General features: G+C 44.2%; 5 protein-coding genes across 13 annotated transcripts; 3 read left to right on the top strand and 2 right to left on the bottom strand.

The window, feature by feature from the left end:
* Positions 1-1,091: 1,091 nt before the first annotated feature.
* LOC147186211 (protein bicaudal D homolog 1-like) lies at positions 1,092-12,234 on the bottom strand. 7 transcript variants are annotated; one of them, XM_086103084.1, is made up of 14 exons: positions 12,086-12,234; positions 10,936-11,024; positions 8,632-8,804; positions 8,234-8,564; positions 6,303-6,515; positions 6,015-6,170; positions 5,589-5,893; positions 5,205-5,379; positions 4,573-5,073; positions 4,274-4,452; positions 3,545-3,938; positions 3,231-3,425; positions 2,943-3,094; positions 1,092-2,736 (listed from the first exon to the last, which is right to left on the bottom strand). In XM_086103084.1, exons 4-14 carry the CDS (start codon positions 8,471-8,473, stop codon positions 1,827-1,829), a joined length of 3,420 nt encoding a protein of 1,139 aa, XP_085959210.1. In that variant the 5' UTR covers positions 8,474-8,564; positions 8,632-8,804; positions 10,936-11,024; positions 12,086-12,234; the 3' UTR covers positions 1,092-1,826. The 7 variants fall into 7 exon arrangements, with proteins under 7 accessions (XP_085959210.1, XP_085959213.1, XP_085959216.1 ...); XM_086103087.1 differs by having other exon boundaries at positions 8,234-8,576; XM_086103090.1 differs by having other exon boundaries at positions 6,015-6,167; positions 8,249-8,804.
* strap (serine/threonine kinase receptor associated protein) lies at positions 9,246-13,058 on the top strand. The gene is made up of 9 exons (XM_086103098.1): positions 9,246-9,679; positions 10,234-10,369; positions 10,540-10,621; positions 10,705-10,777; positions 10,906-11,005; positions 11,226-11,363; positions 11,459-11,595; positions 12,145-12,294; positions 12,368-13,058. The coding sequence occupies exons 1-9, from the start codon at positions 9,568-9,570 to the stop codon at positions 12,427-12,429; spliced, it is 990 nt and encodes a 329-aa protein (XP_085959224.1). The 5' UTR covers positions 9,246-9,567; the 3' UTR covers positions 12,430-13,058.
* Positions 13,059-13,794: 736 nt separating this feature from the next.
* spx (spexin hormone) lies at positions 13,795-15,639 on the top strand. Of its 3 annotated transcripts, none has more exons than XM_086103100.1 (6): positions 13,795-13,933; positions 14,208-14,288; positions 14,453-14,510; positions 14,607-14,669; positions 14,981-15,067; positions 15,424-15,639. In XM_086103100.1, exons 1-6 carry the CDS (start codon positions 13,928-13,930, stop codon positions 15,486-15,488), a joined length of 360 nt encoding a protein of 119 aa, XP_085959226.1. In that variant the 5' UTR covers positions 13,795-13,927; the 3' UTR covers positions 15,489-15,639. The 3 variants fall into 3 exon arrangements, with proteins under 3 accessions (XP_085959226.1, XP_085959227.1, XP_085959228.1); XM_086103101.1 differs by having other exon boundaries at positions 14,610-14,669; XM_086103102.1 differs by lacking the exon at positions 14,607-14,669.
* Positions 15,209-23,562, bottom strand: gys2 (glycogen synthase 2). Its single transcript, XM_086103094.1, has 18 exons — positions 23,424-23,562; positions 22,553-22,681; positions 21,595-21,776; positions 21,088-21,279; positions 20,814-20,999; positions 20,240-20,384; positions 19,938-20,055; positions 19,731-19,851; positions 19,535-19,641; positions 19,127-19,186; positions 18,961-19,039; positions 18,000-18,113; positions 17,753-17,879; positions 17,537-17,632; positions 17,284-17,447; positions 16,869-16,949; positions 16,046-16,279; positions 15,209-15,530 (listed from the first exon to the last, which is right to left on the bottom strand). Coding segments are annotated over exons 1-17 (2,103 nt in total). The 5' UTR covers positions 23,425-23,562; the 3' UTR covers positions 15,209-15,530; positions 16,046-16,078.
* On the top strand, positions 23,476-24,053 carry kiss2 (kisspeptin 2). Its single transcript, XM_086103105.1, has 2 exons — positions 23,476-23,587; positions 23,689-24,053. Exons 1-2 carry the CDS (start codon positions 23,476-23,478, stop codon positions 23,946-23,948), a joined length of 372 nt encoding a protein of 123 aa, XP_085959231.1. The 3' UTR covers positions 23,949-24,053.
* Positions 24,054-24,727: the final 674 nt, after the last annotated feature.

Raw genomic sequence — 24,727 nt, forward strand, 5'->3', positions numbered from 1 at the left:
TCATCGTGGTCGGATGCGCTCTTGTGGGGTTTGAATCGGATTCACGGGAAAAAATATATATATATGTGAGTATTGTATTCACATTCTGTTTTCGTGGCTGAAATAATTAGTCCACACAACGTGTTCAAAGAAGAAGCCATCCGTTTGCTGTGCTGCAAATTTCAGTTCAAGTAAGATGTCTTCACGTTGACGTCTTTGTTATACGAGCGGATGACGACAGAAAATGCGATGATGACGAAAATAATAAACAGAACAATTTAGCAAATTCCGTTTTTTAAAGGGAAAATGTACAATCAAATTCTATTTCCTCCTGCCCCTGTCAGTCAAGGGCCATTTGAATTGTCACGCCACCACACACCAGTGATGAGCTCAATATTATGAGGACCATAAAATGTTATCTGATTCAGATGCACGGATGCCTTCCGAGCAACCAATGCCAACCATTTGTACGTACAGTATGTTTAACATGATACAGGGACGGGCAACTGGCAGAAAAAGGGTGAAGCACCAATCATAATTGCTTTTATTACCACGATCACAACCTATATTTTGAATAGTTAGTAATTATGGTCTGAATCTAATCACAGGAGAAATTTTTTTTGCAACTGTGTCATTCCTTCGTTGAATGTGAAGACAAATAACAGGCTGTGAGAAATAATAATAATAATAATTGAGAATATCCTAGTCTACAGATGTCATTGTTTTGACATTTGGAAAGAGTTTGAAAGCTCACTACTGACACCTAAAGGATGTAAGTGAAATAGCAACGGCCGTTTAAGTTGACCCAATGTGTGTGTATATAACATGAGTTTCGTTTACTTTTGGTGTTTGCACAGCTAGAAATCTGACTGACATTCCTCTTACCTGAAAGCACTCATCCTTAGCTGCAGGCAGGGTATGGCAAACGATACCGTGGCTGCCACTGAATGCCTGCAAGAGACTGACACCGTTAGACAAACAGACTACATACATTAACTGCACAGACGTAACCAAGGGATAGAATGCAGCGCAAAAATAAGAATTCCGGACCACAGAATACACTGTATGGAAACAATGGTAGCTTATGAAGAATCACTCTGAAGGAACCAACGTCAGCAGAAGCATGTGCTTTTATTATCATGTGTGATAATCTAATTTCTTATTTTGGCTGCCTGTCCTCTCTAGAAAAAGTACTCAAAGATTCTTTTAATACTCGTACCGCAAATGTAAGCAAGAGTGCCGAAGGTCCCATATCTTTCAAATGGCCCCCCATTTGATATTGCAGAAGGTACATTTATTGAGCGGTGGGCCAGAAACCACATTCAAGTGTGTTTTTTTTTTAACTGCAGGATTGTGGGAGCGTTTAAAAAAAAAGGAATGGATTAACTTGTCGTTAACAGCAGACTAAGTCCTTTACTTCAAAGTGTACGATAAAAAGACGAACGCTTGCATGTGACCATTTGTGAATATAGAATGTTAGCTTCCACAGCATTTCAGACAGAGTGGCTAGTACACTGATAAAGGCTATTTGATGTGCTACTCAACACAAAAAAAAATCTCAATATTCTTTTTCTTTGTTTTTAACAAATCTTGCATAAGATCAACTCAAACTGCTAAAAATGCTCATGAAAAAGTCTATTAATCTCCTCTTCTGGACTAATTAGCAGTCACAAAATAAAAGGGAAGGCAGGGCCACTTGTGCTCCTGGATTCAACTCCCTGAGTAATGTCACAAAATATTCCAAATGCATTGGCCGAGATGTAGGCACAGGAATATAGAAAACGGGGGGGGGGGGGGGGCGAAAGGACACCGTGTTTTCAGGGAAGAGGAGCAACAAAAATGTACGGTCAATGTCTGGGCCGGAAGGAACTGTAGTATCTGGGGTAGAGAGGAGTGTAGTGGCTCGAGTGGCTGTATGATGTTGGACCGGAAGCGCTGTAGTAGGCGGGTGAATAACTATGGGAGGAAGAAGAGTACTGAGAGGATGACGAGGGAATTTGATGTACGGAAGTTCCCGTCAGCCTGGACAAGGGACGAGTCCGGGGTGATGGGCTCCACAAAGAGTGTTTGAGCCCAAGCAGTGGCGATCGATAGGGAGACGAAGGGGTGGAGCCTGCTTGGTTCGGTCTGGTTGCGGTCAGCGCGGTGGTCTGAGTATCTGGAGCGACATGCCTTGAAGGAGTCGCGCTACGGGAGAAAGGAGATGTAATTCGGAAACTCTGGGAATCCACGACAAATGTTCGCATCCCAAGGGTCCACCGTGACTGAGCGGGCCTCTGGGGGATTGAGGACGCCGTTGTTGACACCTCCAGAGACGGAGGGCTTTCTACCGCCAGAGTTTCAGGCGGCGAGGCAATCGCTGGTGATGACGGACTGCGACAGGGTATGTGTGATATCGGGGATGTCAGAGTTGAGGACAAGTCTGCAGCAGTAGAGACAACTGATGTTGGACTGTTAAGGCAGGAAGGGGAGGAACAACTGGGGACCAAAGCTGCACCAGAGCCTTGCGTCAGGTCCGAGGCCGAAGTTGAAGTCGCGAGACTTACTTTGGGAGCGCTGGTCTTCCTGCGGGTCAGACGGCAGGCGGGGTTACGCTGCGTTTGTTCTTGATCAAATGCCAAGTCCTCAAGACGCTGGGTGAGGGCCAGTTTTTGTTGAATAGCCATTCGCAGGAGAGAGTTCAACGTCTTCTTTTCATCCTCAGCCGCGGCCAGCTGTCTTTGCATGTCATCCAGCTGGGTCACATACTCATCGCACCTGAGGGAGGCAGGAAAAAAAAGGACCAGTGATACTTTCTTCAGAAAACAAACACCCCAAAAAAAAAATTTTAAAATTTAAAAAAATCACAGAGTTGGTCAGGTGGTCCCTCATCGCGATCGGTCAAATTTTTTTCAATGAGAGGAGCGGGTAAGGGAAAATTGGATTGTCAACCGAATTTCAGTTGCTCGTATCTGCTCACTGACCTGGTGGCAAACATTGCTCGTACGGAGGAGAAAGTGGCCGCGTCTTCTTTTAAGGCCTTCAGCTCGTTCCGTAGCTTTGTCATGGTGTCAGTCACCATTGACTTCTCTGCCTCATACTTGCTCTTCAGGTTGGTGAGAGCCACCTCTGCTGTCTGGGGAAAATACACCACAGACACACACAGACACCAGAAACAACATTTTCTCGAGGCTTTGTGTGGATTTTCGCAGACAGAGTAGTTCATTCAACAGTGATCAACCAAACGCTGACACAAGCAGCCGACACCCCACCTGTTTGTTAGCTTTGAGCACAAGTCTGAGGGTGGCGATCTGCTCTCTCTTGGTACTGAGCAGGGACTTGAGCTTCAAGATCTCTTCCAAGCAGCTTTCTTTGTCCTTGTCGAGCAACGGAGACAGTTCCCTCGCTGCGGCTCTCTGTCTGGACAGCTGAAGAGCCCTGTCCACTGCTCTCTGCAGGTGCTTTACCTGAAAATTGAGGTGGGAACATTTTGGAAAGAAATCAAGTCTGAAGGAGGAAATGGAAAACAAGTACCGGGCAGCAGAAATGGAAAATTATCAGTGTAAAACAGATCATGCCTCTCTACCTGGTCTCTGATGATGGCATTGAGGTTGTAGATATTCAAGGGCTCTCTGCGTAGCTCACCAGCCGGTTCCAAAGCGGGCGATGAGGACGACGAGGACGATGATGAGGCACTGATGCTGGGTGACCGGGTTGGAGGACTGCAGCGAGTCAGACTTTGCTCCGAATGACTCTGCGTGAGCTCCTTGTCCCCCTCCTCACTATGTCTTCCTCTATCCCCTCCAGACAGTGGTTCTTTGGACGGAGACTCAGAGGGGCTCCGTGACTCCCCGGAGGTTGAGGTTGTGGAGGTGGCGGTGGCCAGTCTCCTGGCAAGGCGTGGCGTGAGGAGAACTTTACTGTTGTCGGCAGACATGGCTTTGAGACTGGCACAAAGGCCCCGGAGCCCCCTGCCCTGTCTAGAGTAGAAAATGAAAATGCTCAGGAGCTACAGGGAGAGTTAGGGATAGTTCATTTGGTCCTCCCTTTGTATGAATTACATTTCCAATTTTTTCTGGGGGGGTGTTATTGTTGTTGTTAGAGTTTACTAGATTTTTACGGTTTTCCAGAATGGTTAATGGTGTTGTTGTTGTTGTTTATTGAGCATATATAGTATACACAATAACAGGTTGACAAAAGTCAAACAAAAATTATGTAAGGAAAATTAGAAAGTAGATAAAAGAAGAAAACACACATCATCACATCACATCATTCACAATGGTGTAAACATATGCAAATAAAACGAGAGCAAGACCTGTAGTAGTCCAGCATGACACGGTTGGGCGTGTCATTGTTGCACAGACAGACATGATGGTAGAGCTGGGCAAGCTCCTCGCTCAGCATCACCAGTTCATCCTGAGCAGCATTCAAAGCCCCTTGGCTCTCGGCGGCTGCCGACTGAGCCGCCTGCAACTCAGCCTCCATACTAGAAATCTGACAAGAGGACATCACGGTCAAAAAAGAATGACAATAGTGTTCAAGTCTGGACTCGACTTTTAAACCATTCACACACACACAAAGTATTTGAGTATTTAATACAAAAAGATGGCGTACCTTGTCTTTCCCTTCCTGGGAGCTCTTTTCTAGTGCCGTTACCTTCCTCTCCAGTCTCTGTTGCAGGGCATTTCCTTCCTTCCTTGGCTTCTCATGTGCAATGCCTTCCCCGCATTGAGCCAACCTGTTCCGCAGTGCTTTCACTTCTGACTTGAGCTCAACCACCTCAGTCACAGCCACGTGGTACTTGCACTGCAAGACCTCCAAACCTGGCGACTGGTAAGGAAATATTGAACTTTTGTTCACGGCGCCCTGCTCATCCTCCTCGTTTTCATCTTCATCTTTGGTTGTCTTATCTTTGTCAGGTCCCTTGAGGTCTTCAGGGTTGAGCAGAGAATCAAAACTGGTCTGGGTCCCTTGCTGTCCGCGGCGTAGGGCGGTGACCTTTTGGCTAAGGCGGAGGGTCTTCTCATGCTGTTCAGAGAGAACACCCTGGGTGTGCTGGAGCTGAGTCTGTGATTCCTGCAGACTGGCTACCAGTGCTACTTTCTCACGTTCCACCTGAATGGGGCAGAAGTCATTTTTCTAATATAATATACAGGCTAATCATTTGGTCAGTCAATTATTCTAAATCAATATTATACAGATTGGGCAATACAAAAGGGAACTTCAAATGCTCAAGAGGATCTCACAGTCAACAGTTGTTGCTTGAGCTTCTGAACTTCTGTCACATTCATCTCGCTGTAGAGGTCCGACGCCGTCACACCTTCGGTTTTACGACTCGTACCCCGGCGTTCTCCATTCGCACCAGCCACCGAGCCTGATGCTGCTGCGATTCGTGTTGCGCCTTGCACATGGCCATTACACCTAGAGGTGCAGAATAACGAAGCGCATAGATTCAAACATGTGGGAAAACATACATCCGAACTGTGCCAATTTAGGTGGAGCTTGTGAAGTCTAATAAATGCATTCCATTTTTATTCAGTCGCACATTTTTAGATCGTTACCATACTTAGCGTACTAGTTTCAGGGAATGGACGGTGGATCGACCGTACATAGAGGTTCTGCTGCGATACCTTGTTGGATCTTCTGCGGTTGGCGAGAGCAAAGTTGTGGGAGTAGCCGTGCCACTGGGTGGGGCCGACGTGAACGTCAGGTGTGCGCTGCCGGTGTACGCCACGTCGCACATGCTCAGATGATGAACCAGCTCTCTGCGCACGTGATTCTTCTGCTCGCGCTCACTCTTCAGAGACTCCAGTGCCTCCTCCAGCTGCGAGTCAGAAATGTCCTTCAAACGCAGCGCGTCCTGCAACTGGCTGTCCAGAACATCGCTCTCCTCTTCCAAAACCTTGATTTCATGTTTTAAGCCTTCATATTCCACCTGAAACACAGACACGTCAATCAAGGTAAAAATCCATTTGATCGGCTCCACCGCTGGTATTTCTTTCCTCTGAAATAAAGGACTGAAGTCTGCCTCACGTGTCTGTTTGGAGACTCAATACCTGATTCTGTTTGAGGGTTGAAACCAGTTTCTGCAGAGAGATGTTCTCCTCTTCTAGCTCTGCGTAGTCCTGAACCAGCCTGGATTCTCGAAACTTGTACTCCCCGATCTCTTCTCGCGTGCGGCTACGCTGCAGCTCCAACATCTCATTGCTCTGCTGAGACACAGCAGGGAAAGAAGAAAGACCGCTCTCATATTACAGTGTTCTGCTCGGACCATTTTGATTAAGGTGTTTTCTTGTGTGGAGTACATCCGATGAGTTTCTATGAAGTCACAATGTGCCCTTTACCTCCCGTAGCTCCTGCAGCAGGCAGCTCAGGTGGTCGTTGTCAGCCAGCGCATTGGCCGCAGTGGCCTGGCTGTGCTTGACCGCAGCCTGGAGTTCGAGGAGCCGGCTCATGTAGTAGGCTTCCTTGGTGGCAGACTCCTGCAGCAACGTTTCCACGTTGCTCTCGCCATCCTCGGCCACCTTACGCTGGGTGGAGTAGGCCTGACCAAATGCCTGGTTGGAGCAAGAGAGTACAAAGCATGTGTTTCGGTGACTAACGTGTTTCAGTGGGATACAATAAATACTTAATACTGCTGAGTGCGTTTTTTTAGACATGTTTTAAATGTTTGCTATTGCAGTGCAAGCTGTGGAGGAAAATTCAGATCTCCCAAAAAAACCGCAAGCAAAAAAATTATAATACTCAAAGGTCCCCTCTAAATATGACATAGTCACTATACGGGGGACAACTGAAACCTGAATAAGTCGATGGAATATTTTGCTATCAGTTCCAAATTTGGTTTCATATCGAAGCAGCAAGCGAGTCAAGTCGGTCGATAATTTCTCCTTCCATAAGAGCACCGCTGACAATTTCCTCTTTTATTCCCTTTCCTTTATCAACGTATTAAAAAGGGAAATATGAGTGCACCGGTGCTATGGGAGAGATTAGGGTGGAGTAATGGAAAAAAAATGAAGGGGCGGACAAAGGGAAGAGGGATAATCAGATTTAAAAACACTTTATTCCACTCCCTTGGCATCAGTCCTTTGTTTTTACTGTCCTCATCCTGTCATTGCTCCATTGTTCTCCACACTACTCCAGACATGAGCAGGTTCCAGATCCCTGATGAAATTATCATGACCTCAGTTATGAATAATTCATGACAGCGCTTTCACACTGTGTGTATGTGTGCACATGGCGGGCAGATTCCCACACATGCATTTTTCAGGCACTTAGTCTGCTCTTGAATGCCTCTGGACTGTGGTTCTGCGTTATTCATAACCGAGCGGGCTAGAGACCAGGAAGTTACAGCTTCAAAACATTCACAAAGACAAGTCAAATGATAAAGTGCTAGCCGACGCCGCATGACACCACGGCACTTCAACTGGGACGAGAATAGTCGCTGTTTGAAGCCAAAGTTATTTTCGTGCCGCCCGAAAACCTCCGCAGAAATTTGACCGGCAGTGTCCGATGACATCATACCAAGAGGAGGGGCATGTCATGGACAGTGACATAAACAAAAGAGTAACATAGCATCCTTCTGGGGCCCGAGTCCTCCTCCTGTTTTTTCAGCACTGATGTGTCTGCCCGCTGCATTTTTTTTTTCATCAATGCTCCACTTACTATAAATACATCACAAATTCCCTTTTCAACTAAGACTGCCTATTGGAACACCTTCAAGATCCATTTGAACAAGACTGAGGCTTAAGAAAAAACAACACTCACTACATTACACTGCTGATTTATCCTGGACAGAAGCGTTATTGATTATCCTTTAAATATTTTATTCAACTCACTGGTGAAAAGTTTGTGCACGGTGCTGCGAACAAATCTTAACCCTCCCAACTATGAAAATCCAGTTTTTTTTTCTTACAGGAAGTTCTTCCTTGGCTCTGTCACTTTGTGCTTGTTCATGCAAGATTCAGGTGGTTTCTTAATGTGTGAGAAACTTAACATTTAAAATGCTTTGAGATAAATTCTGTCTCTTGAATTGTCATCTTTTAAAAACTATTTACTTGATTTTATTTCTTGTCATTTTCAATCATATCCAAGTCTATTTTTGCAGCTGATGAGGCAAATTGCCAGTCATTGATGAGTCGACCTACATTTATGACTCAAAAATATTTCATCCAAGTCTTTTTGAACTGGAAACTATTCTCCCCTGCATGCTTCCAGGATGGCTTTTCGAGTTAGTCCTAGAATAATACTTGACATTTTGCAAGTAACAAAGCCGTACCCCTGCTGAGCCCACCTCCTGCAGCTGTTCCAGCTCCAGCCTCAGAGCCTCCTGATCGGCCTCCAGCTCGGCATACTGCTGCTTCAAGCTCTGGTTCTCCTCCAGAACCGCCAGCCCACACTCCGCCGCCCGGATCTTCTCGCGGTTGGCCTCCGCCAGCTCCCGGGACAGACGCTCCACCTCGGCCCGGCACTGCTCCACCGTGTCTCCGCATCCTCCTGCTGCTCCACCGGCGGCCATCGCCCCTCTCCTCCCTCCCTGCGTCGGATGAGCGGAACTGCGCGACCGCAGGAGGGAGAAACAGGAGACTACAAATCCACAACGCCACCCTCTGAGGAAAAAGCTGCTTCAAATAGCGCGTCGAAAACAATCAACCCCTGCAAATGTACACAAAGTACCCTCATCCTCATCGCTAGATTCAATCATCTTCAGCCGCGTGACGCTGAAAGGGATGCGGCTTCTCATGCTCCGCATCCGCGTCCACTCCCTCTGTTTTCTGCTTATTCACCAGCTTCAAGCCGCCATCTGCACCCGCAGCCGATAAGCAAGGCATCCCCTTTGTGTGATCCAGCTGCAGACACAGGTTACATGACTACAGTTAGGATGACATGTTAGGATGACAGTACTGCCTAATGATACGCGCGGGTCTATGGCACCGCGTGCGCGCTCACGTCGCAAGAACGGCTGTAAAACATCTCTGGACAAATCGGAAACAATCTTCCAAAAATGCAAACTCACAAACAACCCAATTAAAATGAAAAAAAGGCGTCATTTTTGTGTTATTATTAATTCCGCTTTAGTATTACTCGCGTGGAACCAATACTTCAATGGAAACCTTATGAGTTCACGTTATTGATGAGAATAAATGAATGGAATTTGAAACAAATCGTATATAAGTAAAACATCCGTATCACCCGCTGGTTTAAAATGTGTTCAGTCATACTCCCCTCATAAACTATTTTTTAAACGTTTCCCCGGAAGTGTAACCCTGCTGTGGGAAGCGCAATGCCGGGTTACATTAACCCCGCAGTCGCTTCAACGCATTGCACGTTGCTAGTTAGTTGCTATGTTGTAGCTATTAGCACGACAGCCATTCCTTCGCTGGGAGGGTGACCCGCCGTCCAAGTTGGACAAAAATACGCTGTGAATTTCCTCCTGATTGTACACATTAAACAGTCAGCAGCTGGCAACTCCAAGACAACGGATCTCGCCTAGTAAACTTCGAGCGTGTTTCCCTTCCTCTGTTAGCTTCGCCAGCTAGCTAGCAGCTCAAGTGCCTCCCGGTTCTTGCCCCCACTCTCTGTGCGAACCGTCACCTGCCCGGCTGGAGGACCATGGCGATGAGACAGACTCCGCTCACCTGTTCTGGTCACACTCGGCCTGTCGTGGATTTGGCCTTCAGTGGAATCACCCCTTATGGCTACTTTCTAATTAGCGCCTGCAAAGGTGAGACTGGCATACTGTACAGTGCTCTGGTCTATTTCCTGTGGAACGTGATTGATTAAGTCCGTATTAAATACAATGCTGAGTTTTCTATTCAAATTGTTTTGTTCCAGGAAATCACCCATTTTCCCTCATTTCTAATCAGCCTTGGGCATTATCATCTGGAGTCTGTCCCCTACCTTTTTAAACATTATTGCAGTGCAACTCCAGCCAAACAAGCCTGGTCTTGATCAAGATGGTTTGCAATATTTTAGGTGGTGCTCACTCAGTTGAAATCTTTCTGGGATTAACATCACGCCATGGAGGGTTTCCAGTCAGGTTTTAATATGACGCATAGCACAGAGGCGGGCCTGTTTGGAGTTTTTAGTGACATCCAATTTTAGGGCCCCTGCTGTTTTCATTGTACAGTATTTGCAAAACAGAAGTTTTAGTGTTTGGTCCCAGTGCGTGTCTGTATGATTTATTTTTACTCCATATACAGAACTTTGCATGCAGCAATGGTTGTTGACAAGTGCTGCATAAATAAATCACTTTGGTCGTATTTCTTTTCTGTTCAGATGGCAAGCCCATGTTGCGCCAGGGAGACACAGGAGACTGGATTGGAACGTTTCTGGGTCACAAAGGTGCTGTCTGGGGAGCCACTCTGAACACTGACGCCACCAAGGCAGCCACTGCCGCGGCAGACTTCTCAGCGTGAGTGGACAAATGCACAAAATCATTCCCTAAACTGGAGAGACTCGATTTAGAATCAGTGCTGTGCCAACAACTGCACCGTATTCCACTGGCCTTGCTGATATGAATAAATGATGATATAAATAACTAGCGTGGCAAATGTTTAGTAATGCACTTATTATATTTTCCAGGAAAGTGTGGGATGCAGTCAGTGGTGAGGAAGTCCTCACATTGGCACACAAACATATCGTGAAGACAGTCACCTTTACTCAGGTGAGTGTGGAAGCTTTAATCATTTAAAGTAGACGTTTACCCATTTACAGTGTATTTATGTATCACCGTCAAAACCTTTTCAGGACAGTAACTGTTTATTGACTGGAGGAAATGATAAGCTCCTGCGCATCTATGATCTCAGCAGCCCTGATGCCGGTGTGTAAATCGGCGAAATTATGTTATTTTATTTGGTGCTCAATCAGCGCAATAGATTACAGAGCCCCTCTGGTACCAAAGTATTTCCGTCTGAAATGCATTTATGGGTACATATTTGGTGTTTACAGCACCACAGGAGATTGCTGGTCATACCTCACCTATCAAGAAGGCCCTGTGGTGTAATGATGACAAACAGATTCTCTCAGCAGCGGAGGATAAAACCATACGGTCAGTGAAGCGGCGCCTCCTGGATGAGCAGAAAGTGTCATGAGAATTATACATTGAAACATTCCTCGATCCAGTGGTGAACGAAAGATGCAATGGTTTTATAATCGTATGCAAGCACCGGACGTAATATCAGAAGAAGCAATGGTCAGTGCCAATGTCCAATGCCAAACAGCCGTTGTATTTTTGACCAAACGTTTTTTTAAATTTTGAACGTGACCAGACTGTGGGACAGGACCTCCATGGAGGTGGTGAAGACGTTGACGTTTGACACGTCCGTGAGCAGCATGGAGTACGTGGTTGACGGCGAGGTCCTTGTGATCACATATGGGAAGACGATTGCTTTCTACAACGCTCTCAGGTATGTCACAGCGAGGGCCACACCATTTTAAAAATAAATAAAACTTTGTTTGGGAATAAATAACAATGGAACTCATCTGCAATGTCATTATGCAGCCTTGACCCGATCAAGTCTGTGGATGCCCCAGCGACCATCAACTCGGCATCGCTCCACCCAGACAAGGACTTTTTTGTCGCAGGCGGAGAGGACTTCAAGCTCTATAAATACGACTATAGCACCAAGGAGGAACTGGGTAAGAGGTTTTGCTGTTTGGCAATTCTTTCAGGAGCAATTATGTTTGAATCAGACATCTGTTTCACGTGGAACATGTTACGATGTACACCCACCTTTTTCCTCCCCGTTTCAAAGCACTCTAAAGACTTTTTTGATCGCCAAATGTTTGCTTTTGGCTAATTTTTGTCAACTTGTGGCCTTGCCCACTCGCCCTACAGTATCACATGACTCAGTTTGTGTACTGTGACAGACCTGTTTACACTCTGATCAATAACATATTTTTTAATGTACAGTCAAACTGGCTGTCTGTCAAAGTTAACAGTGTAAATTCCTTTTTGGGGGGAATTTACACTGCGAGAGGATATTGTTGTTCCATGATCATAAGATACTTAATGGCCAATTCATCCTTAACAGTGCGTCTCTGGTGAAATAAAATTAGCATGGGATTGGGAGCCCTCTTGTGGACAAAACTATGCACCACTTGTAAATAGGTATCAAATGACAAGTACCTTTTTATGGTGACTTGGGTGGTCTTGTCAACGCCATACTGTGTTTCTCTCATCCACAGAATCCTATAAAGGTCACTTTGGTCCCGTGCACTGTGTCCGCTTCAGTCCGGATGGCGAGCTGTACGCCAGCGGCTCTGAGGACGGCACGCTTCGTCTGTGGCAAACAGCAGTGGGGAAAACCTATGGCCTTTGGAAATGCGTTCTTCCTGGTAAACCTGCTGCTTTCAATTCAAGCCTTTTTTTCTATGTAGTCACCATGTCTGTTTTTGTGCCACTCTTCAGAGGAGCTTGCGGCAGAGAACACGGAGCAGATATACACCTCACCTCCTGAAATTAAAGCCTAAAGAGAGAGAAGCGTGCTGCTGATTGGGGGAGGAAAACAAGACCCGAGGAAGACGCAGCTGACACGGCGGTCCCGGTTGAGTTCTATCAGGCCCCAGCAAGGACAAGAGTCCCGAGCATCTCCATCTATCAGGAACTGATGTTGAAAATGTGGCCGACTTGTTGTCTGTTATGCAACACACACCAACACACACACACACACAGATGCACATTTATGCAGGCATGTAGACAGTAAGGGCGACAGAGACGAGCAGTAGAGCTATACGTGCGTGCCGCTCATTCATAGCTGCCTCCTTTGTCTCTGATCAGCCCTGTTGGTATGTCGGCTTCAACATGTCTACACGTGGACATTGCTAAGTTCAATTTAGGTTCTATTTCATTATTTAATGAGCTGGAGCCAGGCTGTTGTTTTCAGTTCAATCGCAATACAAGAGCCTGTTGTGCCACGTAAGAGCTTTTGTTTAATCGCTTTAAGGATTCGCCGCTGCTGTGCTCGTAAGAGACAGGTTAAGTCTAAGTGTCAAAGAATGTTTTGTGACAAAAAGTGGAAGAGGAAGAAATGTCACCGTTTGACTTTTTGGTTTGTTTATCATTAACCAGTGGTTGAATAAAGAAATGTGTTGCTGTTTTATGTCGATGTAATGCACACCAAGCCAATCGGTGCTTTGTAGTTATTGCGTGAGAAAAATCGGAAGTGAGAATTTTTGATCAAGTAACGCGGAGATTTTTATCACCCCAAAAAGTAACCTTGAAAAAAGGATTTTGATTTGATGAACCCGACTCGAATCGTTATATTTTAAAATTGTTGCAGCCATGACTTGTCTTGAATTGTCTTTTATGACGGGTGTAGCCCCAGATATAAATCGGTTTGATGCTGCTGAAAATGTGTTTCGTTGCATTTCATGGACTTGGATAATTTAGCCTTTGGAGAGCTTTTACATGATGGACATTGACCCTTCACATTTTGCAATCCAGCACTATAAACCTTTAAATCCAAATCAAATCCGCACCCTAATCCTGTTCATGATTGGAAGCGGTGGTATTTTGGTTCATTAGATCTCTCATTGTTTGCTTCTGTGCACGGGAGTCAAACACCAATATTGTACGATGGGAAAATATTGCCGCTGACGCGATTGACAGCGGCAGCACCAAGCCGCAACATTTTCCAGTGGCCCTACGATGCCATCATTCTGAAAAATTGCGCTCGTGGCGGGGCTGGAGCTGCTTACGGCAGCATTTTTAATTCAGAAATATTTACAGTGTACTCCATCCAGTCAATGAACACGTTGAATTGATTGCTGGCCTCCATTCATTCACCCCCCCCCCACCCCCCGTTTATCAAATTGGCATGACCTATCGCTGCTGGCATCACGAAGAAGGCGGGGGGGAGCAGGGAGACTTTCCCATCTTGAGGATATAAATAGGAGGAGGAAGAGCAGCAGAAGTGATTCAGGACCTTTTCACCCTTCTCGACACCGAACCTGTGCGCTATCTTTCACCATGAATGTAAGTCGCGTAAGATTGACTTCAATTCCACATTTGAAGGTCTAATTTGTAAAAAAAAAAAAAGGTTTTGATTAACACCTTTAGTGACGTATTTCTTTCAGGCTGTTTGGGGTTACGGTTTTCAGTGTTTATCATCATTTTGACTTCTTAACCAAAATTGCACATTATGCAAAAAATGTTGTGTCCTGTTATACTGCAGAAATGACATTTGATCATGCTGTAACATGAGTATACTCGAGTATTAAAATTGATTACCCTTCTCTAACCCCCGCAGGGTTTGAAGACCATCACTTTAACTTATATTCTGACTCTCTTATTGGTTGCGTTTGTCACACAAACCTGGAGTGCGCCGAAGGTTAGGTTTATTTTCCTTTCTTTCTTAAACACTACCGAAAATATGAACAATGACAAATCTAGATTTTTGCAATTCATTTTAAAAATATATATTTTATAAATACATCTAAAATTGGGTATACAATTTATACGCAAGTTGATGTTTTTTTCTCTCCTGACTTTTAGGGCTCTTTCCAAAGGAGAAACTGGACACCGCAGGCTATGCTGTATCTCAAAGGCACTCGTACGTACTTGCAGCTCAACCCGCGTTTTCGTTCATTCCGAAGTTTTAGCCTGCGAGTTTCATGCGGTGCTTTTTGATTCTGCGCAATTTTCTCAGAAGGACGCAGGTTCATCTCAGAGGACCGAAAAGAGGGCGACGTGTATGACACTTTACACTTAGGTACAACCTTACATTGCTTACAGAAGTCAAAACTGAATTGTCAAATATTCAACAGACTTTAAATTGTGCACTGGTGTGCCGAACTCCGTTTGGGTTGGCTCCAGTTCCTCGCGACCTTGAATGATCAATACGGTACAAGAAGCCAGAGTCATGGTTAGTTAAAAACAACGGGAAATGTAATACAATAAAAGAATCGGCGACATTGAGGTATTTTTAATGACTGCCTCTCTCACAACGTCCAGTAAACAACGTTGCGCTCAAGAGGAACACATTTAAACCGTCCGTAATAAATCGGCACTCCGTTTTAACAGAGACCCGCAGTCAGAACACAGAGAAGCTGAACGTGGACCAGGCTGCCACTATTTTGCTCAACTTTTTGCAGCAGGCCAGGGATGGGGGTAAGCGTACCACCACGTGGAATATCTCGCTTGTTCTATATTATCTATTCAATCATTGTTTTCGATTTTTTTTTGGGGGGGGGGGCACCCAGTGATGATAGTTCCAGAAATTATTTTCTTGCAGTAACTGCTTCGAGTAGGTTGGGCGCAAGAGTTCCATCCTTTTATTATTTTGACACTTTTAAATACAGTTTCATTGATCATTGTGGGGTTTTCTTTCCGCGACCGACTTTTAGCCTTTGTGTATATATAAAGAATTCTGAAGATAAGAGCAACTAAAAGAATCCAGACAAGTTGTACGAATTGATGCACTGCTCCACCTGAAATGTGACTGTCTCGATGTCTCTTTCGCGGAGCTGATGAAAACCTCGAGGAGGTGTACTTCCAGGAGATGCCGGTGTGGAAGAGAGAATACTTCTGAAAGTGCGGCGCTCCCTGGTTCGACGGATGTCGTCGTCCATTTCTGCGCGGGGGGAGAACGGATGTTTTGTACATTGTATCGCCGACTCTGAAAACTGTACATTTGAAGTGTGACGTTTTAATAAACTGCAAGCACCATTTTTGTGACGTTGCCTGAAGTTGCAGTGGTGGGTTACTTACTGCATCGATGTTAACGCGCAATATCATCACGATCCAATTCAAGAGCCGTCAGCTATTAACATTTTATTATTGTGTCTACAGGTTGCATGCTGAGAAAATATTTAAATACAAGTGAACCAAAACACAATTGTATAATATTGGCATGTATATAAAACTGTATATTCAAAATGAAAAAAAAAATCTACCGTTAGTTCAGACGTCTCCTGGACACCTCTCCGGTGAAGTGCATTTTTCCCCAGAGTTGAAAATATTCACGTGTGTCTATTAATTTATTCAGTCGTCCACTCAGGTCAATTTAAAATGTTTGCTATAACTTAAAGCGACTCAGTCCTACATTGACATGTCACTCAAATTTAAATAATTGAAGTCTGACCTTACCCTCTTTAGGAATCCTGGAAATCAGTAAAAATCTCAGTTTTTGTCTTCTGGCGCCGTACCCAGGACGAAGGGAGTCTTGATGTTCAGTCGGTCCTTTTCTGCCTCCTCGTCTTCATCGTAGGGTTCATCATCATCGTCGTCGTCCTCCACGTCGCTGTGGTGGGGCGTGGAGTGGACCGAAACCGACGGAGAGGGGGGCACCGAGTAAGGCCGGGGATAGCGGAAACCCTCCATCTGTGGACAGAGAAGATGAATATTGGCCAATTCTATCGTTAAAAGAGACCTTTGGGAACATAAAATCAAAAACATTGGACTTTGTCAAGTAACTCAAAAAAGGTTTGTTAATAAGAATAAAAAACAAACAGGATTTTGTTTTTAATTGTCACTATGTAAATGAAATGTCCAGTAATGGATATAAACAATGCATATCATGTAAGGATGCACAATGCATCCCTGAAATCCGAGCAAAAGGCAGCCTTCTTGTATTGTGACGCAATGTAACAATCGGCACTCCAAAGCTTGTCAATCACCCAAATGCTAAACTGCCAATTAATGCCCAAAAAATGAGGGACGGATACAACCGCATCCACATTTCTCAGAACAGGAGCCCCTCTAAAAATTCAAAGGAAGGTAAAAACAAAGCATGTTTTCTTGGGATGATAGCAGCACTATTTTATTCATTTATTTTACTTTGTTCACAAAATACACACAGCTCGACTAATGTGGAGCAGCGTAACGTTGTGTTGACATTTCATTGGCTGTGGGGAAATGTCTGATTTTTGTCAATACCCACCCATTAGTAATTTGGAACTTAGGATCTGACCTTTAAAGGCGCCATTGGGTCCACTTTAAACTTGTCAGGGAAAGCTCTGCTCAGCGCAAGGAGGCGTGCGTGAATGTAGAACTGTAAATGAGAAGTCGATAATTTCGTCAGCAGTTAGTTTATCAGAGAAATTGAAAACACACTTTTAATGCAATGGCTTTCAAAGTGAGAGTTTATAAGTTCCAAATCTTTGTTGTGGCCAATGCAACCATTTTGGAACGTCCTGAAGAAAAAAAAGAAAACCACTGTACACTCCACAATAGCAGTTTAGGATCATGTGAGCCAGGAAAAAAAAAAAGGACTAAAAACATTTGTCGTCTATTGGCAGCAAGTTCCAGCGACAATCCCGCAAAGGGCAGGATTAAATTCCTGACCGTGTATTAAACTGAATAGAGACCGTTTTGCGTGAACAAACCCGTCCCAGGTATCTCCAGTCCAACAGGTCAGACAACCTCTCCGCTCTGTTGCGTTGGATGATGCGCTGACGCCGCGACTGCTGGCAAAAACTGAACATGAACTGAGTCAGCTGGTTGCAGGACTCGTCGGCAGAACGGAACCGCCGGTCCACGATGTAAATACCTGAGAAAAGAGTGAAGGGAAAATTTTTAAAACGGCGTTGCATTTTTCTGGATCGCGACGCTATTTTAGGTGTGCGTGTGTGTACACACCATAGGCGGCAGGGTCTGATACATGTTCCTCCATGAAGCATCCAAAACCAGAAAGGTTTGTCGTCACACTGGGAATCCCCATTACTGTGCATTCACCTGAGGAATAGTACAAGAAAAAAAAAAAAAAACATCAAACGACAATATGGCCACCATAGTGGTAGCAAGAACAAACTACAAGTATTGAAAACATCACTTGTCTGACTGTCCTGAGCTTACCTGGTGTGTATCCCCAAGGCTCATAGTAGGAGGGGAATACGCCGAGGTTACAGCCACGGACAAAGTCCTCATAGTCTAGCGGCAGCAGAGGACTCGTAGAGGACAGGAATTCGGGATGGAAGATCACCTGGGGAGGAGAAACGCATCATCAGATCTTTAGTAACAGTACAGTTCAGGTCATTGTGGATTGAAATCCAAATGGGCAACAAGTAAAACTCTCACAGGAAGGCGATTGATAAGAGAGTACCTTAACACGGTCGTTCCTGGAATTGAAGAGGCCGATCCGTCGGATGTTTGCGAGGATGGGATCTGATGAGTCATCAAGCATGTTGTGGGTTGTCACTGGAGGGAGGCTGTGTCTCTGTCAAAAGAGCGCACATTAGGATCATCCATTCTCGACAAATAAAACCCATTTTGCCTTAGAAGTCTGTTTTCATCACCCTACCAACAAAAACTGGTTTTAATTTTTTTTTTTTAATTTTTTAATGAAATAATGTAGTGTAGAACTGTAGCTGAGGTAGCTGACATTTAAAGCTGCAATGCCAACCCAGACAGCAGCCTGGACCGGAGCGTGACAGTCAATGATTCTGAAACTTTGTGAAATAAACAACGGGGTTATTGCAAAGAGTGGTGGTGGTGGGGGGGGGGGGGGGGGGGGTGATGAAAACTGGGGGGGACAGCGGATGAAAAACGACCAATCACAACAACTCATTCTCGAGTTAGCGATGAGGACATTCAGTCCATCATGCCCGCCGGACATTTGTAGTGAGTCCCATTTGCATTCAATTCCAAAACCTCTGAAATATTGACATTAACATAAATTTCTTTCATTGAGAAAGACCTTTGAATCGGATTTAGATTTCAACTCTCTGTTATGACGTAGATCACACTGACACAACCAGTCGATTAAACCAGAGTCTGGGATAGGAGATGGTAATTGAGTCTCAGCTAAGTTATTGCGCTGACTTTCATTCATGGTTTACCACACATGAGGATCTACCTCATACCTCTTTCAATAATTCAGTAGCAGTGGGCGCCATCACTCTCATTGATTGCTACTTGGAAAATGTGGATCCATTCAGAAAAAAAAATAGATGGAGCTGAGGTTGTTCGAGTAAGGTGAAGAATCCAGATGTCCAACTGCTTTCTACACGCAGCCCAGAATAATAATTTAAAAAAAAAAAGTGGTTCAGATGACAGTACTGTACCTGAGTGGCGTAGATGGCTCTCTTCATTATAGTGAAGTCATCCCGGTCCAGAATGGAGTTCATATCAGGGATCTTGCCTCTGATCACCACACCAGTTATTTAAACCAGATTTTATCACCAAAAACTCAAGGCTCAATTTATTACAAAAAAATTAAAAACGACTTACATTAAGAGCGCATCATACAGCCTTTTCCCAAACTTCTCTTTCACAGTGTGGGCCGTATCCCTGTGGAGTAGAAACCACACTTGGAAATAATTACACTACGTAAGTCATCTTTTTTTTCTGCTCATGGCTTCTTTTATATGGCCAATATGTAATATCTATTTCAAGACAGATATAGGAGTATTTGGGGCACTCTAAAAAAAAAAGGAGTATGAGGAGAATGAAATCCTAATTCGATAATATTTTTGGATGGAGGTGGGATTGCACCAGGTATCAACTCCGAGGCTCTTGCTTTTTGCAATTGCGATGGATTGGCTGACAGATTTTAGTTTAGGTTAGACTGGAATCCCCATGAATGACAATTAAATAAATTCATTAATGAGCATGAAATTAAACCACCGCATGGCATACCAAAGTTGTTTGCGTACAGCTTGCCCCTTCAGGGATTCCACATTGAAGTTGTTGGTTTTAGCTGGCATGATGAAGAAAACGACCACCGTCACATCATTTCTGTGGACCTGAGGCAGGGATTGAGCAAGAAGAATGCTTTACGCATGGCGCAGATTGTTCTGAACAGAAGATTTGCCCTCGGGGATTGAAGACTCACTCGAAGCAGGTAGTTGAGCCTGGATAGCGACTCGAGGAAAAGATCGGCTCCCTTGTTGGAGAACTCATAGCGCCCAGCGATGAAGAAGAAGAGCGTTTTATCGAGGTTGAAGTCGAGATGTCTGTTAAATCGAACGCATTGGTTTCGCAAACCAATTGATTCTGTGGACAATTCAGACACTTCATTTGTTCCATCACTAAGACTCACCCGTAGAAGTGTCCTCGGACAAACTCCTGGATGCGAGCCTTGTTGATGGAGTGTAGGTTCTGAAACTCATGCATGGCTGAGAACTTTTTTACATTCAGTCCATTAGGAGTCACCACATCTGCTCGGTGAACATATTAAAAGGAGACGCATAAGCAAAGAAAAACACAAAGAATTCACGTCTTTAAAACTGTGACGTATGCCTCTGAGCGGATTGTCTATTTATATTGCCCCCCTCCACCCCAGAAAAGTCCACAGAATCATCTAGATCCAAAACTCACACACCGTGAAACCTAAAAGTCTACCTGGCTTTCTATGTAGCATATGATTGGCCTCCACAGCGGTGATCTGCGAGACTGTTGTGAAGACGTGAGAACAATGGACAGCGGCTCTCTCCAAGCAGTAGCGATGGTAAATTTGACGCTCGCCGGCCTCCTTGTCGATGTTGAACTGCAGCGCGTACACACCCACACAGCAACATTTATTAAAATTACAAAGTAGTCAAAGTCTTTTGGCAAGCAGACCACGTTCGCAATCTGCGCATCAGCTGAAAATGGATAATGTGCTCCAAATGATTGCATCCATAAAACTGATGAACAAAATATGGATTCGCCGGTTCAGGTCGAACAGTGTACGCTTGTTGTCAATCATCCACTCAGCCGGTGACTGGCCTTTCGCTCCAATGTTGACCTTTACAATGGGCCAATTACAAAACCCCATTCACACACATTTCAACACCTTTAAACAATACTCAAAGTGCTTGTAAAGGTCTACAGACTGCGGTCAGTTTCCACGAAACAAAACGACAATTGACGATATTCAGTTTCAGACCTTCAAGTGCGGTTAGGGCGATTCCTAATTCCTTGGCATAAACTTTACCTTATCTAAGTTGTTGTAGAAGTCAACATTCCCTGCGCAGAGATATCGTCCCAGCAGAGTTGCATGAGTAGTGAAGACGGTTGCCATGGGGATCTTCCGAGAGCGACAGAGAATAAGCCCAGGACCTGCCTGCCACTCATGGAAATGAGCGATGACGTTGGGCTTGTCTCCAAGCAGGTCTGTTAACTGGAAACAAAAGGGCATCATTATTCTTCGATACATCTGTTCCTGAATGATTGAGAAAGGTTATTGGGAGGAAAAAAAAAATAAGGACCTCTTTGAAGAACCAGGCAATCAGCGAGCCCAGGATGAGCGAGTCATTTGCTTCGCGGTCGTGGTAGGGCAGACCAATGTTGCAGGTCTCCCATAGGTCATCCTTCCAGCGGTCCAGGTTCCAAGCGGCCGTTCCAATGTCAAAAAGGATCACATAGGGGCTGCCCTCAATTAGCCAACGGCCAAAATAAGCCTAAAACAAAGAGCGGGCAAAAAAGTCATTTGCTGTATAATTTCTGAGCTTCGACATATATGTCTTGATGTCAGAAACATAAAATGATCTTGTGTCAAAACCAATCATGTCAATTTAGGGTAGTTGCGGCCTAAACTTGTTCAGGTGCATCTTAAGATTATTGGAACAATTTTCTCCTTCATCCTCACATCTGGCCAGACCAGGCTGCAGTCACGATGGGCCATGGTGTACAATTGCCATCTAGTGGTTACATGTATTAACGGCTGAAGATATATTATGGGGAAAAATAATGTGTGTGTTCTTAATGTCTCAAACCTGGCAACCATTCTGGATCAGAGCATCCAAGGCCTTCTTGATTGGAGGAAAAGGTGGCTCGCAGGCTTCCACCTGAGTCTTGAAGTTGTGTTCAAAATAGGGCCCCAACATGAAGTAGTTCTCCCCCCATTCGTCCACAGTGATCTTGGCCTTGGTCTGAATCACAGTGTAAATTCCTCCGACTGTACCAAACACAAACCAAGACCAATTAGTGCTCCCACCCATTCATTTTAAAAAATCCAGATACTTTGTTTGTTTGTTTGTTTTTTTAATTCAGAGCGCTGCAGTGAGGAAGCTAACATATTTGAGAGAGTCAAGTCAAGTCAAGTACAACTTTGTCAAGCATGTGAATTGTATACTTCATGCACTGCTAATGGTGGACTGCCATTCATCTGCGGTGGTCTTGCGTTGTACAACATATCCGGTATACCAGCAGCATATTTTAGACCATTTTAAAACAGGTGGAAGTGTTATTTTTTTCTTTTCTCCTGCAGTGTCTGACACACAGCAGAAAAGACTGTTATGAAAGACCATTAATGCTCAGCGAGCCCACAATGACGTTGAAATGACGTCTCAGAGGACAACATGAAACACCTGAATGGCCTCCGAACTGGACGACGTGACCAGTTAGGGTTAAATTACATTTAGTTTTCCTTTGAAAGTGAGAAGGTGCTACGGTGGTCATAACGTGGTTTTAGAAATGCATGGCGTTATCGTGAAAATAGTGAAGTCCACATATAGGAATAGCTGGTGCCTAGCTTAATGTGTAACTTTTAAAAGGCATTGAACTGTCTCCACTTTCTCTGGCTTTCAATATTTACTCTTGCGTGGAGCCCAGTCGCACATGTTTTGAAGGAACACACACACAAAACTCTCAATGTAATGCCCCCAAAATGAGGTCTAAAAGAAAGAATCGAAACAATATTCATAATGGACGACGGGAACAAAAACGTTGAACCTTTATTGGTGACTTCCCAGGCGACCTCGAAGAGCAGCAGGTCCTCCACGGGCAAGTCATCCTCCTCCCATGCTGGCAGTACGCCACTTAAAGATGTCATCGACAAAGACCGTGACAGAGGCATCTTCACTGTAAAGAAACAAACCGCAAAAAAACCCCAAAAACGTTTCTGATAAAGTTGCAGAAAGGTTTTTCTCAACAGGGGACTCGGTATTGGACCTTCACGAGAGAGGACAAGATCGATATGGTGTGACGGCGTATGAACTCCCACTCCGCCTTCTGCCGCCAACCTTTAGCCCACATAAACACAAACCACGTGATAACAAAATTGGGTTTAGTGATGTCATGTATGAAGCTGATTGGGAAATGAAGTCGGAAGTGGAAGTATTCCCGGTAAGTATTAAAATTACTTAAAGAGGGTCAAGTGATATTTTACATTGATACGACACATGAAAAAAAAGATAGTTGTTTGCAATATCTTGCTAGAAAAGCAAACACTGATCAAAATAATACTTCTTTCCTGATATCTGTTCCAATAAGCGTAAATGTGGAATTTCTTTGTATTTTACGGGAATTTTTTGAAATCAGAGTTCTCGGCATACATCAATTTCGAATCCAGACACAGCGACGTTGAATCACTGTTCCCTTTACATGAAATAGATTAACCCAAACTACAAACTGAGGTGTCAACATTTTCTGAGAAAAACGAATGAATGATGCATTTCCGCACGGCAATTTACGGAAATGCGGGTGAATGTGATTGGCTGCGAGCTACCGGGGTGCGGTGTCACCTCTTCGAGTGGGATATAAAACAAGTCGCAATGGATGGCGGTGATCATATCGTTGGAGTAGCAAAATATTAACCACACACTTTTGCAGCTTTCGGGACACAAGAGAGGAAGCGAGGGTCTTCTTCTCCCAAGATGAAGTTTGCAGTTGTAGTTATGATGTTTGGGTTGATTTTTGGCGAAGATGCAAGGTGTCTCGGAGCAGCTCTGTCAGGATTTCTACCTGAGCAGGAATCACAGGGAACGGGTAACAACTTCTGCTCTCCATACAGCATTCCGCTGCTTGCCCATTTAGTTGTTATTTCTTATCTTACAGGTATGATCTTGATTCTCCTCCTTTTCCATTAGATTCCGTCCGTTCCAGAAGAAGCGCCGTGGGAGACTTTTTGGAGGATCCCAACCTTTGTTTCTCCCTGAGAGAAAACGACACCCAGCAGCAGCTCCTGTGCAACGACCACAGGAACAAATTCAACGTCAACCCGTTCGGCCTTCGCTTTGGCAAGCGCTACAATCATCCGTTCATCTACAGAAGAGCTATTCAGAGAGCCAGAACAAACAGATTTTCACCTCCAATACTTTTTCCACGACAACTGGAGGTGCTGACCTGAAGATGATTTTGACTTTGTGTATGCCATGTTGGACTACGAATAAAGTAGCATCGGAAAAGTGAAAAAGAAATCACATTACTTAATCTCAGTAGTTATTAGACACTCTAGTAAGAGCAATGTAAAATTATTAAAAAGCTTTACTGTACTTTTAGTGGTGAGTAAATCTGACACAAGGTGGCAGTAAAATGTCGTTCACTGTTATCTCCCCCACTTTTTTTAAACCTGTAATGTAGTCTTGCTGTTGGACACAGCAAAAAGATAAAACCGAGAGTGTTATTTCATTTCATACAATAATCCACGTTATTTATGTGAAGTCAGACTTCGATTTTTGTTTTGTTTTGTTGAGGTTTATGGTATTTATTCGTTTTTTGTTTTCAGTCATCATTTACTAATTATAGTTAGGTTCAATGTTCATATATCTGACGTTCATTAATTCAGGGGCACTTTTGTTAAATGGTTTTCACCTTCAGTAATTTGTAATGAGTTATTTCCAGTTTTTACAGAATAAAACATACACAAATAACAACTTTTGAGTCAAATGAAAGTTAATTAACTCACTTCTTGGTTTCTTCTTTGATCTTCCAGGCTTTCTATCTCGCTTCTTGGTTTCATGAACATTGATGCTAGTAGCATGTGAAAAGCACAGCCAAGCCGCTGAGCCACAACTGAGCAGCTAACGTTAGCTGTCGTTATTTGCTAATATTACCTCGAATATATATATATATATACATATATGAAATTTATATCCTCACATTTTATCGAAATGGAAAACCTGAAAA

This window comes from Hippocampus guttulatus, chromosome 22 (genome assembly GCF_054856545.1).
Source record: "Hippocampus guttulatus isolate MCC_2025c chromosome 22, RoL_Hgut_1.0, whole genome shotgun sequence".
NCBI classification, from domain to species: Eukaryota; Metazoa; Chordata; class Actinopteri; order Syngnathiformes; family Syngnathidae; genus Hippocampus; species Hippocampus guttulatus.